General features: G+C 38.7%; 1 protein-coding gene across 2 annotated transcripts in view; it reads left to right on the forward strand.

The window, feature by feature from the left end:
• KIF16B (kinesin family member 16B) overlaps positions 1-21,260 on the forward strand; it is a 273,891-nt gene that overhangs the window by 85,767 nt on the left and 166,864 nt on the right. For both annotated transcript variants that reach the window (XM_089691598.1, XM_089692251.1), the window contains exons 10-12: positions 1,062-1,237; positions 12,688-12,753; positions 15,191-15,250. In XM_089691598.1, the coding sequence (XP_089547724.1) occupies positions 1,062-1,237; positions 12,688-12,753; positions 15,191-15,250 (302 nt within the window). The remainder of the gene's footprint in view (positions 1-1,061; positions 1,238-12,687; positions 12,754-15,190; positions 15,251-21,260) is intronic.

The raw sequence follows: 21,260 nt of genomic DNA on the forward strand, positions 1-21,260 counted from the left end.
CTGAAAAGCAGAACTAAACCATTTTAACTCGCAACAAAAATGACAGGTGCCGCTCAAGGATCCACCAGGTCCTCTTGCATGACAAATTGCTAGGAGTGCCAAGGACAGAGCTCTTTACAGCTCAAAACATACAGTTGGGAAAGGAAGTCCTAAAAGTTGCACATAAAAGCAAAACCCTGTGAGAAGGTATATGACAGCCTCAGCCCGGGCTCTAACCTGATCACAGTACCCCAGCCCCCCACCCTGTGTGGGGAGCGTGGCCAGGTTGGGGCTTGGGCTGAGGCTGCCATACACCTCCTCCTGTGCTGTGTGACTTCCTTTCCCAATCAATTTAACTTTGACAAAGCAATTACATTCAAGGCAGGCTATGAATGATAAGTGTCACAGTGGCTTGGGCTTTCAACCAAACTGTCAAGCCATCAAATGGCTGGTGTCATAACTGGTCAAATGTGCAGCACCATGGAAACTGCAGAACAGATAGAGGCTAAGATGGCAGCGTCCTTGGCTGTAAAGTAAAGGAGGGTCTAGTTCCACTTTAAGTACAAAAGGAATTCTGTCCAGCCGACCATGTGACCCAGACACCCCTGCAAGATAACACTCATGGGCTCTTATTGCTGCAGCACAACTATGAGTAGAACACAACCTAAGCCTGTGGATTGGACAGCAAAGTAGAGTCCTCACTCTGCTCTCTTCTGTCAGCATGTTCCCTTTCAGCAAGTGTGCTTACAGCAGAATCTGATTGTCTGCTTGTGCCTCCCTCTCCAGTATGAATGCTGTAGGCTAATATCAGGACAAATCAAGGTGATTAGACTTGTTGCATTTAAAAATATATTTAATGTTTAACTATTTGTGTTTTTTATATCTGCCTATCTGCCTGGAGTCCAGCTTTAACCAGTATCTTTTTTTTTTTTATTTTTCCTCCCAGAATGGGCAACAGAGAGCTGAAATATGCCTTCTTCATAGTCGCTCTAAGCGATTTGACTTTCAAATTCTAAACCAACTTCTTGTTCATTGGAGCTGAAGGTGCTGAATAATTTGTCTTTGACTTCTTTTCTTCACAGCTATTTCGCCTGCTGATATCAATTATGGAGAAACCTTAAGTACACTTCGCTATGCAAACAGAGCCAAAAACATTATCAACAAGCCCACCATTAATGAGGATGCTAATGTCAAGCTAATCCGCGAGCTTCGAGCAGAAATAGCTCGCCTGAAAGCTTTGCTAGCTCAGGGGAATCAGGTTAGTGCTTTTAATTCTCAAGTTATAATTAACTTTTCTTTGACTAATGGCATCTATTTCAAGGTCTTAACATGATCATTATCTCTTTCATTAAATTTATTTGGGTAAGAGTAAACATCCACCACCTCCAGATATGAGGAAGTAGCTAGACTAATCAGCCCACTTACTGTATTTTTCTGCGTCTGTCACTTTAGTTGTCCCTTTTCAACTGAAGACCAAATTAATATGTGTTTGAAATCTCTTGCCTGGAGCTGAGCTCATTAAATGCATACATACTTGTAGATGTACATGTGATCATATCCAGGAAAGAGCACTGAAGAACCGCATTCATAACATTAATTTATAGACTGTAAAGTAAAACTTTAAATTGCATGCAACACATGCATTAATGTTTCTCTTGTAGCAACTATGACTTTTCCCTGACCTGTATTGCAACATTAGGCTGACTCTATGCCAGGGGTGTCTAGCCTTTTGAGTTTCCTGGGCCACGTTGGAAGAAGAGGAATTGTCTCGGGCAACACATAAATAAACTAACAAGAATAGCTTAGAAGTAGAAAAAGTCAGGCAGATCACAAGTTAACGATCACTGATCTAGATAATGTACCTATCTGAGAAATAAAACTTCTTTTTTTTTATTATATTTTATTATAAAAGTAAAAGAAGGCAACATAAAACTAGCCAGATATTTGAAGCAGTTTTTGACAAGCTATCGCATCAAAATCTAGTTCAATGGATGTAGTCGCAATTCTCAATGAATTCTCAAGGTGCTCATCAGATATTTTGGTTGTAATTTTGCCCTTTGTATGCTCCGTCATTGAAAATAGTTGTTCACAAACTTCTGAAAACTGATGACATGAATAAGGCGTGATTGTGAAGAGTGGGATGTTTTTCTTTTGGAAGATAAAACGTATAACTTCTAAAAATCCAGTAAAGAGACACTGTCAAATTTTTCTTTGCCCGCAGGTGTTCACTAAGTGTAAATGCATTTTACAAAAAAGTCCCCATAAAGTCAACGTTTTTAGGTAAGTTTAGGATTTTAGGTTGGGCCACATTCATACCTGTCCTGGTCCGCAGATTGGACACCCCTGCTCTATGCATTGGCCTCAGCCAAAATGTGAGTTTTGCCTATGGCAGATAGTCAGATTCCATTCTTCTGGGCAGGTTAGAGTATGAAAGCTGGATGGCTGGTGTGGCCTTCTACCCTTAATTTGCTGGGCTTAAAGTGACACGGTCATGAGAGAGTAATGGAGGCTGCTATTACTAAACGCTCCATTGTAAATACTTGTTCCTTGGCTGTCATTCTGATACTTTGACTTCAATGCTGTTTAAGTTGCTGAACAAGTATAACACTAAGTAGTTCTGACACTTATTTACAGCATACTTATTGCAGACTGTGGCTGAAACATTTTGAAGACCCAGCCAGGCATCTAGCATTTTCAGAAGGAGGCCTGCAAGGACAGCCCCAATACCTTCCAACATAACAGAGTCCTATGTACAAGACCTTCTTTGCTTTACAAGACTTCTATGTGACTAATTCATCACTAGGCAAATTAAACTGCCTGCAGGGGTTATTAAACCTCTTGATGGGCAAAGTCATAGAGTCTTTTTAACCGCTTTAATACTCTGCACGTGTGTTTTGTGTTATATGGTGGGAACTGATTTTTAGTTCCGGTGGGAGATTTTTTAGCACCTTGAGTCCTGTTGTGACTTGCTTGTTTGTTTTGGAGCACTATTTGTTCCCATTGGATTACTTGGGGCACCATTTATGTTATTTGGTCCTTTTAGGACCTCGTATTGACACCTGTCACACATGATTGTTTGGCACTATTTAATATTGTGTGTTATATTATTTGTGTCACCAATTTTGCACTGTTTCACTTATTCATTTATGTATGAAGAATTTTTATGGTAGTAGCGCTGCATCATTTGTGTTTCATTTATATTTGTTGTCTATGGGTATATGACTGTATGTAGCAGATTTACCTTTGTTGGCAGGTATTAGTTTTTTAGGTAGGAGCGCAGGAGTTTGTCACATTTAAAAACAAAACCTTGTTTTTATGTTCCTGTAATAAAATTATGCAAATAAATAATTGTTCTTCCTAAATTTAGGCCAACATGTATTCTACTATATTTTTTTGGTGAAAAAAACCAAATCAGTGTTTACCATTTAGCCTGTAGGAAAGTTAGAGTCCACAAACTATGGTATATATCTGAAAATTGAGCAATCTTGATGTACTGACGTCCTATCTCATTTCTTGAGGCCCGAAAATGTCAGGATGGTACAAATATCCCCCAAATGACCCCTTTTTGGAAATTACACAGTCCAAGGTATTTAGTAAGGGGCATGGTGAGTTTTTTTGAAGTTGTTGTTTTTTTTGTCCTAATTTTTGGAAAATTAAGAAATGTTTCACTTTTTTTTAATTTTTTTTTATTTCTGCATACCGTCACCAGGGCAGTACAGTGTCATCATATAACTGGGGTAGTGGTGATCAGGGACACTGACCGGTGACAGTACAAAGAAAAAAAAAATTTAAAAATATATATAAAAAAAAAAATTGTTTTGTTTTAGAACTTTTTTTTGGGTTTTTAATTATTTTATTTTTTAACAAACTGACCAGAGCAATACAGTGTTACCATACTAACATTGTACTACTCTGGGGAAGTGATCAGGATTTTTTTATTATTACATATTATTATTGCTTATAGCAGTAAATTTCATTGCTATAAGAATTTTACTGAATAAAAGTGATTCATCCAGTAAGTATTGTTGTGATTACCTGGGATTGGTCACAGCAATCACATGGTACCAGCAGCAGACCAGTACAGTGATCTGTCCTCACGGAATGTGCTTTCTGGGAGGATGTCATTTGACATCCATCTGGAGCTACAAAAGGAACTGGCTAAAAACGATGCTCTGGAAATATAAACGGTTAGCTCTTGAGGAGCGTGGTGGGCTTCTCCGAATCATTTCAGAGAAGCGTTTAGAGTCAGATAAAAAAAACCCTTCAGACTCGCATTTTTTGAGAGGAGCTTTCAGGCAGAAAAAATTATGCACATAAATGCAGGGTTTTGGAGCATTTGGTGTTTTCAAGTGTACATTGAAAAATGAGGGGAATGTTTTGGGGGGAAAAACAGTTATAAAAGCAAATGGCATTAAACTCTCATAAACCCTTGTGCAATATGAGCCACTATGAGCATTTTTACATTTCTTTTTTTCTGCCAGAAGTTCTGGCATTTTAATGCCCCTAGTGTGCATGGACCCTTAATGCTGCAAGTACTGGTTGACCTACTGCAAAATATTGAGACAACACTAGTCTCCTGCTATGAGCCCCATGAAAATCCCAATCCTTTCTTTTCCCATTTACTTCAGGTTATCCTGGCACACTGCAAAGAGACCTTGATCCTCCGTGACCTAAAACCCTAAAACTGAACTATACTTTCTATTGTCATCCCCATAAGTCCTTCTCAAGGACAGACCATATTCTCAACCCAGTTGCAACTTCCCCTATACTGTTGGGGTCCCGTAATCCACCTATTCCGTGGTCCAATAATTGTGCAGTAATTACTACTATATCATCCTTGATACCACAATCTACTGATCGGACCTGGTGTATGAATGAAGTTCAATTAACTAATAAGACTTTTTGCTTTGATATCCAACTCACTTAAATGACTATCTTCTACATAATACTACCCCTGATATTTCCTCAGTTTTTATGGGAAGCACATAAACTTGTTAGGGGAACATGCATGCGGGTCTCCTCACAGTTCAATCGGGATAAAAAAATTGCTGTTACAACAGTTTGAGGCAGACTACCATAATCTTTTTCTTCCATTTCACTTGTACCCAACAGAGCCAAATAAACTTCTTAAAAAAACAAAACAGATCTGAACTTATTGTTGGCTGAGTCGGTTGAGAAGACCATCCATAGGACTCACTGCACTATATATACCAAAGCCAGATACCTTCTTGGCTCTTCGCCTCAGCCAACTTGACCAGATTCACAAGCCTCAACCTTCAGACTCCAACTTTCTAAGGATGCACAGTGGGGAAAATAATTATTTGATCCCCTGCAGATTTTAAGTTTGCCCACTTACAAAGAAATGAAGGGGCTATAATTTTTATAATAAGTGTGGTTTTAAATGATAGAGACCAGAATATTAACCACAAATCCAGAAAAAACATATTTTACAAATGTTATAAATTGAGTTGCAGTTCAGTGAGTAAAATAAGTGTTTGATCCCCAAGCAAAACATGGTTTAGTACTTGGTGGATAAACCCTTGTTGGCGAGTACAGAGGTAAGAGGTTTCTTGTAGATGGTTATCAGGTTTGCACACATATCAGGAGGGATTTTGGTCCACCTTCTCTAAATCCGTAAGGTTTCTTGGCTGTCGTTTAGCAAATGAAGTTTCAGCTCCTTCCATAAATGTTCTATAGGATTAAGGTGTGGAGACTGGCTAGGCCACTCCATGACCTTAATGTGCTTCTTCTTGAGCCACTCCTTTGTCGCCTTGGCAGTGTGTTTTGGGTGATTGTCATGCTGGAAGACCCATCCACGACCCATCTTCAGTGTTCTGGCTGAGGGAAGAAGGTTCTCATCCAAGATTTTACAGTACATGGCCCCATCCATTGGCCCCTCAATGCGGCAAAGTTGGCCTGTATCTTTAGCAGAGAAACAGCCCCAAAGCATAATGTTTCCACCTCCGTGCTTGACTGTGGGAATAGTGTTCTTATGATCATAGTCAGCATTTTTCTTCCTCCAAACACAGCGAGTCGAGTTAATGCTAAGGACCTCAATTTTGGTCTCATCTGACCACAGCACTTTCTCCCAATACTTTTCTGAATAATTTAGATGTTAATTGACAAACTTCAGATGGATTTGTACATGTGTCTACTGCGCTACAGTAGGGCGCTGCATGATTTCATTACCAGTGGTATGTTTGTTGACCGTGGTCCCAACTGCCTTGAGATCATTCACCTACTCCTGTGTAGTTCTGAGCTAATCCCTCACTTTTCTCATGATCATCCTTACCCCATAAGGTGAAATCTTGCATAGAGCTCCAGACCAAGGGCAATTGATGGCTATTTTGTATTTCTTCCATTTGCGAATAATTGCCCCAACAGCTGTCTTCTTCTCACCAAGCTTCTTGCTGATGGTCTTGTAGCCCATTCTAGCCTTGTGCAGGTCTACAATCTTGTCCCTGATGTCCTCTGACAGCTGTTTGATCTTGCCCATGGTGGTGAGGTTTGAATGGAAGAAAGAGATTCTGTGGACAGGTGTCTTTTATAGAAATAACGAGTTGTTGTTAGGAGCACCTTCTTAAATTAACAGGACTAATCTGTGTATCACATGAGCACATAGCCAGTCTGTGGGAGCCAGAATTATTGTTGGTTGGTATAGGATCAAATACTTACTCACAGAACGGCAACTCAATTTATAACATTTGTATCATGTGTTTTTTTCTGGATTTTTGGCTGATATTCTGTCTCATTTAAAATACACCTATGATAAAAATTATAGATCCTTCATTTCTTTGTAAGTGGGCAAACTTAAAAATCTGCAGGGGATCAAATAATTACTTTCCCCACTCTATACTTGAGTAATCCTGTTAAGGTGTACTCTGAATTTTGAAAGTGGCTCGCTCAATTATATGAGTCTCAATTATATGTTAAGTCTGATTTCCATGTTGACCATGCTGACTTTGTTCCGTGACTTGGTTATGCCTAAACTGCCAGATGCACAGTGTGAGTCTTTGGAGTGATCTGTATCAGTCGAGGAGGTTTTAAAGGCTATTTAATGCCTTAAACTCCATAAACATCCAGGCCCTGATGGACTTTTCGGCCGCTAATATAAAACGTTTTCTGATGATCTAGTCCCTTTCTTAATGTGTGCTTTTAATTCTTTGCTACTCCAACATTCTTTTGGTTGTGACACGTTGACTGGTATCATCCCAATGATACCCAGATCAAATGAAGACACTACAGTATGGTCCATTTATAGGCCTATCTCATTGCTCAAGTTGGATATCAAAATTTTAGCTTCCAGACTTAACCCTATCATTGGAAACCTGATTCATAAAGATTATGTGGGCTTTATATCCTGTGACAAGCTTGTGACAATGTTAGAAGAGTGCAACATTTACCTCAGACATGTTGGATACCCATGCATCTCCAATCGAAAAAGCATTTGACACTGTCTCTTGGGTGTACCTACAGTATATATTACAAAAATTGGGATTTAGCACTAATTTTCTTCAATTAACAGCATCTTTATATGTTCACCCTCAGGCATATGCTAAATATTCAGGCTTTTATTCTGAGTGGTTCCCAATTGCCCCGAGTACTAGACAGGGCTGTTCACTCTCCTTTTTGATATTTGCACTCGCTGTAGAGCCTTTAGTTTTGTCAATCTGGGCTAACCCAATATCAATAGTATTGAAATAGCCTTCACCCACAATAAATTATGTCTGTTTGAGGTGATGTTTATTGTTTGTCACTTCTCCCCGTCTTATCCTACCAAATTTATTTAAATTATTGGACCACTTTGCCCTGGTGTCATGCCTTGAAGTTAATCAACTTAAATCTAATCTAAGCCTTCTGTCATTGCTGAAGGATGAGGTGTGTCCCATCTCCAGGATTTCTTTCCTTTTTAATGGTCCTCCTTTCTTTCAATGGTTTCCTTTATGCCCTACTTTAGCGTTAAAGTGTTACTAAACCCATGACCCTACATTCACTATATCCGGTCTCCCACAGTACATTGAAATGCAATTATTTTAGTAAATATAAACTGCTAAATGCCATTTATCATCAGCAGTCTTGTAACGTCTATCAGTGTCCATATGAGCACTGGTTAATCTTGTAGGAGGAGTTTTCATTCTCCTCTGACTGTCCTTTGAGGCTGCATGACCCCTGATCCTCTGTCTGGGCAGCACTGATTTGCCCTGTGCCAATCATTTCCTTTAATTATCCTGTCAGTTTTGTATGATCTATTGCTCTAATGCTATTGTCATGTAAGCTGTGATCATTTTCAATAAAAATATTGAACAAGAAAAATGCTGCAAGTACAGAACAATACCTGTTGTTGATGTGCCAGTGTGTTCCAAACTTCCTTTTTGGGCTAACAGCACAGTGTCTTTGCTGTCCCGAAATCCCAAGCGGCATTGTCAAAGTACCTACATGCTATGGGGTCTGTTATTAAAAAAAATGATAAAAAACATCTACATCTAGTGACCATAATGCTTTATTTCTATATAGTATGTATGTATGTGTGTATGTGTATATGTATGTGTGTATGTGTATATGTATGTATATATATATCTATATGTGTATATGTATGTGTGTGTGTGTGTGCATATATATATATATATATATATATATATATGTGTGTGTGTGTGTGTGTATGTATATGTGTGTGTGTATGTATATGTGTGTATATATATATATATATATATATATATATATATATATATATATATATATATATAATTTATTTATTTATTTATTTTTTTAAAGGATGACTGAGTGTAGGGAAGATATATATATATATATATATATATATATATATATAATGATAAAGTGTGTAAATAACAAAGCAGTCTTGGTGGATGGAGAGAAAAATAAGAAGAGTGAACATGTGCCTCAATCTGCCGACACTTTACTACAAGTAGGTTATAAGTTATTTGTATAATACGTCAACAGTATGCAGTGTTGTGCAATACTAACTCTGGGCAAAGCATTACTTGAGATAAAATTGTGAAATGCTTGATAGAAGAAGACACCAGAGGCAATGCACTGTAGAGATTTTAGTCTTTTAAGAGATGTTAAACAGGGTTCTATCAGCATTTGAGATTTATAACAAGGTTCCAGATTCCACAGTCTTGTACACAGACTTCTACAGCGACAAGCTATACTATTATTGAAATTTATGGAAGTAGAAGGTGTGGAACTGACAGCCTCTCCATTTTCCCTTTCAAAGGCAGAAAGGACTTTGAAAGCACTGATATTGATGCTATGCTATGGCTGTTTATGATCCAGCAGTTTTCTGTGTTAAACAGACTGATTGAAAACAGAATTGACAGAGGCAGGAATAAATAATACAGTGCTGTACTTTATAGTATGTTGGTGGCGGAGGGGGATTGGTATCCTGAGCCCTTATCTCATTACTCTAGATGTTGACGCACACAGCCAATAGTTTCCATATTTTGCTGTGATGATTGCAAACAAGCTGGAAACAGCTTAATGAACCAAAGAAAGTCATAGACTTAAACCATTTATTTTTGCTGAGCTAGCATTCTCTATTTCGAACACAAAGAAAAAAGATTGGACCTGTGTCCAGCACATGCAACATTAAAGGCTAAGTCCACCTTTTACAAAGAATAATAAATGCACATATAATTGCAGGGAAAAAAAAATGTGCATTTGTTATTTTTCTTTGTAAAGGAGCCCATAAAGAATTGCAACTGCAATCAATAGATCTCAGGTGCAAAGTCAGGCTTCTGCAGACTCCTTGTACATACTGAGGTGCAAGCTTTCAGTGAGAGAGCTAGAAGAAGTGTCAATGGACCACAAATGAATGATGCAGCTGTGCGAGTAGAGCCCTGCAATTTCAAATCTCAAGTGTCATCTTGCCTTACCTGTGCCTTTTTCTGTTTCGGTATAAGTACTGACACAATCTTCCAATCAGATAGTTCTTACGGCATCCACTTGGCAATGACAGATTCTTAAAGAATTACCATCAGTTCGCAGATTCGAAATCTGGAGGTAATTAAGATCAGCTCTGAACTGGTGTACAGAGGCATGCCGATGCTCACATTTTGCCATGTCTGTGCCGGTAAATTGTGGTAAAGGTGAGGTTGACCTTATTGGGATCATCCCTACACAGCTATTACCTTTTTTATCACTCAACCCTTCTCTTCGATTGTAAGCTCTAAAGAGCAGGGACCTCTGTTTCCTCTTGTACCAAATTGTATTGTACCAGTAATGTCTACCTTAATTTTGTAAATTGCTGTGCAAACTTAGCGCTTATAAATCCTGTATAATAATAATAATCTAGTCCCTATGGCTACAGCACCTGTTGGGTGGGAAACTGAAAGGCTTGTTCTTGATCAGGTCCACCTTACTTTTGATTGACAGTGGGTGCATTGGAAAGCTTTTATTGGACTAAATAATAGCTATGGATCCACCCACTGCCATGCGCTGTCAATCAGAAGCAAGATGAACTTAATGGGGAACTAGTCTTAGTTACCCATCGGGCACTACCCATTAAAAAAAACCAAGCTACTTGACCATGCGTTTGACACTGCGAGCGTCGCAGTGGCCTGGGAGGGAGCTCACTAAGCAAGGAGTGTCCAGTATGGACACTATGACCACCGTGCCAGCTATCAACAGATTCGTGTACCTTAGGAATCGACAATTTCAATGTAGAGGCCCAATGCAATTCTAAAGGGTGTTTGCAACACTTTTTATAAATCCCCCTCACCTTCCTTTACCCACCTCTCCCATAGTGTTGCAAATAGAAACTAACCAATTAATACAATTTACATAAAGTTATATTTTTTTATAAGTTAAGAAAATTTACAATCGGTATCCTGTTAATGCTTGTTGGCTCACATCACATTCTCCCCAGGATTACTATTAATTCAGATCAATATATCAAAAATAATGCTGCACTAGTACCATCATGATGAATGTGATCCTAAGTAACATAAAATGTTCCACATACTTTAACAAAATAACATATTATATTATATTAGAGCAAATAATATTACAATACAATATATTACTGTGATATTTAATAAATACTGGAGCCTTAACTGGAGAGAAGGGATCATTTTAGGTCCCGTTGATGGGACCAAAGAACGCTGTTGACCGAACACTTGGTGGCAGGTCATATTTTTGAGGTGAGAGTTCACCTGGTGATTGTTTGGCACTGGAATTTATTCTGAATATTTCTACAGGAAGGTGACGTTTTGGTGTTTCAAGCACATCTCACAGCTCACGATCAGCTTTATATTTGGACTTTATGTGAGATTGGGACATTTCTCATTGGCACTTAACATATACATATGGGTTGATTTATATACACAGAAATATATTGTATTGTAATATTATTAGTTATAATACAATATAATCTGTTATTTTGTTCGTTAAAGTATGTGGAACATTTTATGTTATTTAGGATCACATTCATCATGATGGTACTAGTGTAGCACTATTTTTGATATATTGATGTTATGGTTACCGAGTGCACTGCGGCTAGATATCATCCATATTTTATTTTTGCACTATTTCTTTTGGAATAATTTTTCATTACGTAGATGTGGGTAGCACAATAGGGTTCATATTCGTAGCCGGGCATAAGGATTGAATTTTTGCATTTACTATTCAGATGATTGGTTTGCGCAAGGACGGAAAAATGGAAAAGCAATTGGTTAGGATGCCTCAAGGCACAGGATAGGGACAGAGACCCACGAATCTGACTAGAAACAAAGAACAACTCACCACAGGACCGTGTGTGGATGATGCTTGGTAAAGCTGGATCAGCTGTGCCTAACCAGCAAACAAGTGTCTATTTGGGCTGCACATTTGGTTACTGGATCTAAAGGCAGTAAATAGCATAGTTTAATTATATATGTAAAGTAGTATAACACCCTAAGTGTTCAAGTAGTGCTCAAAAGTTGGCGTACCCTTGTAAAAAATTTGAAATTTTGGCATTAATATTGAAAAAAATCAATGCCCCCAAAAAAGTCTTATATTTAAGTATGGTGATCATATGAAGCCATTTATTATCACATAGTTGTTTGGCTCCTTTAAATCATATTGATAACAAAAATCACCCAAATGGCACACACAAATACACAAGGATTAAAAAGGCAATTAAAGGTTCATTTCCAACATTTGTGGCTTTTTAAATTGCAATAAGTGCCTGTGTATAAATAGTCAATGAGTTTGTTAGCTCTTACACCTGTTATGCATGGTTAAGCTCTGGTGTTCTTTCTCTTGTTTCCCCTATTCTTTCCTACTGTCCACCAAGTTCACTGGGTGGTTTCTTTGGTCAATTAGAAAGAGCTGGGGTGGGAGGAGGCAAGCCAGCTTTTTGCCTTTTGAAATCTATGGTAATTTTTATCTCCATAAATACTCAAACTTCAGGGGTGTTCTGCGGTGTTCTTTGCATTACACAGCAGAGAACATTCTATAATAGGAGGAAAGGCCAGTCATGTGACTGAGCTCTCTTCCTCCCGTCACATTTATAGCCCCATTCATAAAAGTTCATGGAGATTCCTTTGCTTCAGGACTCCATGGTAAGTGATCTGCCCAGGTACAACTAACGGCATAGAAAAAAAAGGTTTTACAGTTTGGGTGGTGGCCATTACAGTGACCTAAAAAGAGTTTTTATTTTTTCAAACTGTGTCTTTGCGAACTAAAATGTGTCTCAATTTTATATTCTAGATTGCACTCTTGGATTCGCCAACGGCTTTAAGTATGGAAGAAAAACTGCAACAGAATGAAGCCCGTGTAAGTAGTTTTAAAGTTGTCTTCCCCAATTTTCTCCACACAGAAATTCCTTTATAATTTATAGCTAATAGCATTTGATCTCAGGGGTAGAACACAGAACCCGGAGATTATTACTTAGAAGCAAGTGGCAGAGGTGAATGTCTGATGCTAAGATCTTCAAAGGTCGAGCATACCACTTGCTGGAAATGAAGCACTCATTTTATACAAAGAATATTTCATGATGAGATTTTAACAGCAAAACACTTTTTTGGTAGGGAGACTTTCTTTCCATATTGTGAGATGCCTTCCCCATTCTAGACATTGAAATATTCTAAATGATCATAAAATCACATATTTATAAGCCTCAGCTAGCTATGGTGTTTGAATGCTGATATGCTGCTTCTCGTTTTAATATATGGCTGTTATTATACAGCAGACTTTCTTTTTGGAACCTTTTGGAATTTTCATCAGCAGCTCCAGTAGGCTTTCCACTGTCTTTTATTTATTTATTTTTAACTATGTGTTGCAGCTATAATAGATTGTAATTGTACTTTCTTACAAGCATATGTCTGCATTGTGTATTGTTCCTGATTCTGAAAATAGCAATATGTCAAATAAATAAAGTAAGGAATTGCAACCAGCTGCAAATGACCTTGCCCAATATGCCTTCAAAGTTCATGGAAATGTAATTAGTTGCAATGGAATAAGATGCTCATACATTTACAGATTAATGGAAGATGCAGTTATACAAGGAATCTTTGGGTGCTAATATGTTTGCCTCTTTTTGCTGCTTCCATTGTTCCCCATGCAATATGATCATCTTGTGCCTACACTGAATATCTCTATCTTTGTAATGTAGCGTTCCCCTAAATTGAAGACATAAAGGCTGTTTCTTCAGTCCCTAAATGCAGCATATTGGAAAAACTCCCTGTATATGGGGCCCATTCCTTCAGTCTTCCCTGTAGAGTATAGAGGAATATTACAAACGTCACTAGTGTCCATGTGGGGTGAAGCTTGCAGCAATTCCTGATGCTGGAATGTTTAATAAATGAATAAATAGATTTAATAAGATTATTAAAACACTTGATGGACTGGGTGGGTAGTAGTATAGGTAGTTTGAGTAACATTCTGCTAAAAACGCTTTAGATTCAGTGGGATTGATTTACTAAAAGCAAATAGGCTGTTCACTTTGCAAGGGAAGTTGCACTGTGCAAGAGAATTTTCACTAGAGCTTAGTGAATGCAGTGAAATTTCACTTTGCAAAGAATACCCAATCTGCCGCAAGGAAAATAATAAAGATAGTAATTTTGCTTGCATATCATTGGATTATGGAAGTCATCAGAGCTTCATTTCATTCATGAAGCTCATGGGATTATTCCTTTTCAAAGTGGATAGTCCATTTGCCTTTATTCAATCAAAATCCCTAGTCTTGAGTTTCTGTAGCGAGCCATTAATTGAACTTAGTCTTACAAATGAACATACCAAGATCCCCAACCAAAATCATTATCTATTAATTGGGTGGAGTGGGATAGTGGAAGGCTACGGGTACATATTTGCCTATCATTGTAAGAAAGAAGATAAGAGACCGCACAATCTAAGTGTATTTCCACCTTTACAGTCAAGTTTGAGACATCCCAATATATGTTTGTGTCTTCTCATTTACATAGTATACCTATAAATTTTTTTTTTTGAAGAAGATTTCTTACCTTTTTATTTAATTCATTGGAGCAGGTTTTTACATAGGACACTGTAGACAGCTTCTATTGCTTTGAATAGATGGCAATGTGGAAATAGAGGACAAGCATAGGGGCAGTTTATTTTAAAAGTGCACTAGCATACTATGCACCACCCAAGCCTTAGATCTTTAACCCTTTGTTAGGACCATCTGCACATCTAGTTTACCATTCACACTGAAATTTGCCTGCACAGAAGGTTAGACATGGCAAGCACCACTCTCTAGCCACCTATTAAACATTACATAGAAGGGGAACACTAAAAGGATGGCTCTGTCAACAACACCTGATTTGACAAAATTTGATCTGAAAATCGAAATAGCCGGGTGGAAAATGTTAAGCTGAACAGTAACTGCAGCTAGTGTGGATGGGAAAACTTATTGGTTTCTGTAATTTATTGCCCAGAGCTGAATGAAAGAAATGAAAGATGTGTTCGATTAGCAGTAGCCTTAGTCAAAGCTCATATGATAAAGTATTGGATGGCCTTAAGAAATTCTTCAGCATGATTGCCTTACCTGTATTCATGGTGTGCTACAAATTTACTCCGCAACATATTGACATCACTGGCATTGCTGCTGGGTATTTTCCAGTGCTGGACTTGTCGCATGTGAAAGAGGTGCTTTGCTTGCTTCATGGATATCCATACTATTTGCTGGGATGGAGCGGCCTCTTGCCATTTCTGTGATGAAATGTGCCATTACTGAAACCTATCCGTTATCTTTTAGGTTGAAGAGTTGACTAAAGAATGGACCAATAAGTGGAATGAAACCCAGAACATATTAAAGGTAGGGCTGTGCCATAGAAAACATACATTTTAATTTTGTCTTGCCAAGAACAGTTTTAATCCCACAGATGCATTGCTTGTTCAGACTTTACTGGATCCCTAAATGTGTATATACCACCAGTTCCACACAGGAGACCTTGCACCCATACCACCTTTTTGGAAGTGTTTTTGTGTATTCATATTTCCAGAAGTAGGCCTGTGTATATATATCCCCCCTCCAGAAATAGGGCTGTGTACCCTTTCTTATTTCTCCAGTAGTGAAGCTGTATATTCATACCTATACTATCTATCCAAAAATGGGGCTGTGTACCATTCCACCTCTACAAAAGTTGTGTTGTATATCTATACCACCTCCTCAGAATCTGGGCATTGTACCCATGCTACTGCTTCAAAAATGGGGCTTTGTACTCACAACATCTCTCCAGAAGTGGGGCTGTGTATCCATTCCACATCTCCAGAAGAAGGGTTGTGTATCTATACCACCTCTCTAAAAGCAGGGCTGTGTATTCTTACCAACTATTCCAAAATTGGGATTTTGTACCCATACCCCCTCTCCATAAGTGGGCTAAATACCAATACCATCTCCTCAGAAGAAGGGCTGTGTATCCATAGGAGATCTCTAGAAGTAAGGTTGTGTACCCATAGCAGATCTCCAGAAGAAAGGCTGTGTACCCATAGCAGATCTCTAAAAGTGGGGTTGGGGTTTTTTTCTCTAAAGCTATATGGATGGAATATTATTTTTTTTTTAATATACTTTTTTAAATGCATGCAGTGCAATACTAGCCTTGCAGTGACATGTTATTGACACAGGAAGGTCCTTTAGCACTCACAAGTTAACCAATATCTGTGACTGTCAGATTATATATGGAGCCACAGCTGTTAGATGGATTCATATGTCTCTCATGTCTCCACTATACGCGGACATTGTGTTGGGCTGTGTGTTTCTCAGATAATGGTGTGAATGGGTCGGTGTTAATCAGCACCTGATTCTGACACAGAATGGTCAGCTATAGTTGTCACAGGCCTACATCATACTGTCCCTTCAAAGGAAATTAGTGATCAGTTTTATGCAGCCTGTATGTCATTGTTGTATTTATTTTTTGTTAATAGTTTTGAAGTATATTTTGTTCCCGTTTTTTGCTGTGTATAAATCTGAAGGGATGTGCATGGCAATGTAATTCAAAGTTTGTCTTGTTAAACAGCATCCTTCAGTTACGCCCATTTTAGAATATCTGTGTTCTATCATAAGGAGTCACATTCATTGTAAAAATCAGAAAATTTAACATCATACTTTGATTTACTGTGTATCTGAATATCTGTTCCTGAAAGTCATTGTTTATTGTCCTGTAGATTTTTCTTTTTATTACGGTTTTATTCTTGTATATTATTTTTTTCTACTTTTTCTTGCATCAAGCAGCTTTGTACTTGTCACTCAGTCCTTATTAAATCCTTTGGATAGGGGAGGGTTGGATTTCTTTAAATGGAAGCAGCCTTTTTCGCAGAATAAGGTTAGTTTTGGGAGTGTGTGTGCAAATAGATGCACGTGTGATGCATTTGAATAGATCATTTGGCAATATATGATCTCCAAGCTATCTTACCTCAATGTCTGCCTTGAATTTGAAATACATTCAGTAGGTGTTTTGAGCTTCACAACAGCCACGCGTTCCAGGCATAACTGACAATTAAGCTTTTGCATATCTGTTTGTATTGTAGTAAAGGTATTTCCAATAAGGGATTACTTGCTGTTTCTCAGATATAGAAATATGATTGCATCAGAGTGTCAGTGAAGTTTTTCACAGCCACCAATCAGATTTGAAACGTCGCTGGTAATGCACCAAACAGAGAAAGAGAATGTTCTATAGCTCAGGTCATGTTCGGAATAGGGATAGGGATGTTCGGTGGTCAGATAGTCTTTTAAAAAACATGACTTAGTACTTGGTGGAGAAACCCTTGTTGGCAAGCACAGAGGTAAGATGTTTCTTGTAGTTGGTTAACAGGTTTGTACACATCTCGGGAGAGATTTTGGTCTACTCGTCTTTACAAATCTTCTCTAAATCCTTAAGGTTTCTTGGCTGTCACTGGGCAACTCAAAGTTTTAGCTCCCTCCATAAATTTTCTATAGAATTAAGGTCTGGAGACTGGCTAGGCCACCTTCTTTCTGAGCCACTCCTTTGTTGCCTTGGCAGTATGTTTTGGGTGATTGTCATGCTGGAAGACCCATCCACGACCCATCTTAAGTGTTCTGGCTGAAGGAAGAAGGTTATCATCCAAGATTTTACAATACATGGCCCTGTCCATTGGCCCCTCAATTCAGCAAAGTCAGCCTGTACCTTTAGCAGAGAAACAGCCCCAAAGCATAATGTTTCCACCTCCGTGCTTGACTGCAGGGATGGTGTTCTTAGGGTTGTAGTCAGCATTTTTCTTTCTCCAAACACGGTGAGTCGATTTAATGCCAAAGAGTTCAATTTTGGTCTCATCTGACCACAGCACTTTTTCCCAATCCTTCTCTGAATCATTTAGATGTTCACTGGCAAACTTAAGACGGGCCTGTACATATGCCTTTTTGAGGAGGGAGACCCTGCGGGTGTTGCAGGAATTCAATCCATGGCGGCGTATAGTGCTACCAATGGTATATTTGGTGACTGTGGTCCTAACTGCCTTGAGATCATTCACCAGATCCTCCTGTGTAGTTCTGGTCTGATCCCTCACTTTTCTCATGATCATCCTTACCCCATGAGGCAAAATCTTCCATGGAGCTCCAGACCAAGGGAGATTGATGGATATTTTGTATTTCTTCCATTTGCGAATAATCACTCCAACATTTGTCTCCTTCTCACCAAGCTTCTTGCTGATGGTCTTGTAGTCCATTCCAGCCTTGTGCAGATCTACAATCGTGTCCCTGACGTCCTTTGACAGCTCTTTGATCTTGCCCATGGTGGTGCCCAGGAAATATATTCTGTGGTTATAGACATAACAAGTTGACGTTAGGCGCACCTTCTTAAATTGACAGGACTAATCTGTGTACCACGTGAGCACATTGCCAGTCTGTGGGAGCAAGAATCATTGTTGGTAGGAGATCAAATACTACTTTTACTCACTGAACTGCAACTCAATTTATAACATTTTTATCATGTGTTTTTTCTGGATTTTTGGTTGATATTCTGTCTCTATCATTTAAAAGACACCTATGATAAAACATAATAGACCCTTCATTTCTTTGTAAGTGGCCAAACGTACAAAATCTGTAGGGGATCAAATAATTATTTTCCCCATTGTATATACCATACCTGGCTAATGCCCCCTGGAAGCTGGAAATCACTAAAGTAGACACTGATATTTCCCTGATCTCCACTTGCTTCAAGGTCCCGTTTTTTGAGTGGCAGGTGTGGTGCATTGTGAACACAGGGGTTGGCTGCTCAGCACAGGCATCATTCCGACATCACTGCCCCACTTCTCCACCTTGTCCAATCAGAGAACGCTTTGCATTCATTTAGAGAATCCAAATTGTAGAGTCCTCCCTCCTGTACTGTGCCCCATTAGTTCAGCAAGGGGTCCTGGGGGAATTAACTCATTTAATACCTTTTGTGTGCATGCACAGTAATCCTACAGGTAGTGGCTCCCACTGATTAATTAAAAGTACCACAGGTTTCATCAGTTCAACAGTTTGTCCTTGTCAGGCAAGCTGTATGAGGGGACCCTGTCAAGCAGATTGTATGTGGCCCCACAATTTCTAATGGCTGCCCTGAATATAGGTGTTAGCAATAGTGATGCGTGTCCAACATGGAAATGGCTGGTTAGCAGTTCTCTTTTCTCCAGCAAAATCAGAAACCATTCCTTTAAATATATCTATACCTTTTCCAGATTTGGGGCAAAGGTCACTGGAGGTATGTGATCTCCAAGAAGACAATCTGTGGTTCTTGATGAGAACTGCTGTCCATCCTTACAATATATCAGAGAATCATTATCCTCTATAAATATACCTCAATGGATTATGTATCAGCATTGCAAGTACAGAGCATATTCTGCCATGGCAGAGTGATGTAACATGGCTCAGTACATAATAGGAGGCACATTTGGAGAAATATCAGTACATAATGTGTTTAGCTTGCCCCATGCATGAAATGGAACAATTGATGCAGTTTTTATCCTTGTTATTCACCCCAGTAATCTGATGCTAGATAGGATATGTATTGAGATAAGTGCTCAATCCGTAACCGGATGCATACTCTTTCTTTCAAATCACTTGTCATTATTGATATGTTTCCCAGGCATTGTTTGAATTTCTACTTACTGGCTGCAATCTCTTAAACCCAGATTGACCCTGTGAGTCGTAATGGCACATCGAGAACAAGATGAGAAAGGCAACCTTGCCTGCTCTTTAGAATAGGGTATTATATTGAGCAGCTATTAGCATTGCTGTTTAGAAAAGCAATTTTCAAATTGCTTCTGGAAGCAAGTAGAGGAAATTTCACACAGCGCCCCTTCAAGCATAAAGACTTTTTTTTTTCTTTCATGTTGTGCGGAATGTTGACAAGACAGTCTGCTTGTATTCACTTAAAGCTTTGTTATTAGATCCACTCTGGACAGGGGATCTCGAAATGTCTGACGCTCACTGACCGGTGCTCTAGCTATTATCACTTTCATTAGGTGACGATATATAATAAGCCAGCTGATTATGTGGACATTACATTTGTTTGCTGTTATGACACATACCTCATTTATTTTGATTGGTTGTCAGACTAATATTTTATTTGGCTATCTGAATCGAATAAAGATGTATTCGTACTAAAGGTGCATTGTCATAATAATAATTACTTAAATATTTGAAATTAATAAAGTTGTATTCTGTATATTCAACTGAAAACGTGTAAACTGCTTTCAATGTAGATTTGTCCAATCTGCTTTGTCTCTTAATAAATAAAGCTAAACTTCATGATCAGCAAAAATATTTTTTAAATACAAGAGGCATGTGTATTAAAGTTGCCATTCATCCCTGTTTCCCAGGTACAGTCCTTGTTGTGAGGAGTCCATCACTGAGAAACGGCATTCTCTGTTTTTTTTTTTTTTTTTTCTTCCCGGGAGCCAGGCACTGTGATCTTAGCAGTGTGCAGGCTCCAACCTTTATTTATCTATTTCAGATACTTGTATAGCTCCGTCAATTTACGCAGCACTTTACATGGATATATATTGTATGTTTACATCAGTCCCTAACCCTCAAGGGGCGTACAATCTAAGGACCCTAACTCACATTCATACATACTAGGGCCAATTTAGACAGGAACCAATTAACCTACCAGCATGTCTTTGGAATGTGGGAGGAAACCGGAGTACCCAGAGGAAACCCATGCAGACACAAGGAAAACATGCAAACGTCAGGCATGTGATGCCATGGCTGGGATTTGAACCAACAACCCTAGTACTGCCAGGCGGAAGTGCTAACCATTTAGCCACTGTGCTGCGCTTTATCACTCTCTTAAGTGGAAATTAAAAAAATTGCCGCTAGAGCCCCCTGCACATGCACAGCTATTAATTCTGCGGCACATGCACAGATCACTCCAGCCACGCCATTTTGGATTGATGCTTGCCGTGTAATAAGTTGGAGCCTGAGCACTGCAAACTTTACATTACTTTATACTACCCGGCTGTCCAGTCAGATGCTGGGCTCCTGCAGATGACTGAGAAAAGCCGCACTTTTTTAGTTTTAAACAGAAAACCTGCTCTTAGGTATTTAAAACCAAATTAAAGGAGCAGCTAACACAATCAGTAGGCAAAAAACAAAACAAACGTGTAGCACTTTAATATAGAAATAACAATAAAATAAATAATAATAATAACCAGTCCCCCACTAAGGTGGAATAATTATGTGCCAATAATACACATATTATCACAAAAGCTTATATATAAGAGTCCACATAATCTGCAGAATGCTGGTGCTTCATAAAAGTGAAGACCAAAGAATAGAAAGAGTCCGTCACCTTCCACCCAATCACTCAGCCTCTTACCAGAGGATT

The sequence above is a fragment of the Staurois parvus genome, unplaced genomic scaffold (genome assembly GCF_062004578.1).
Source record: "Staurois parvus isolate SC_StPar_1 unplaced genomic scaffold, SC_StPar_1.0 ptg000001l, whole genome shotgun sequence".
Lineage (NCBI taxonomy): Eukaryota > Metazoa > Chordata > Amphibia > Anura > Ranidae > Staurois > Staurois parvus.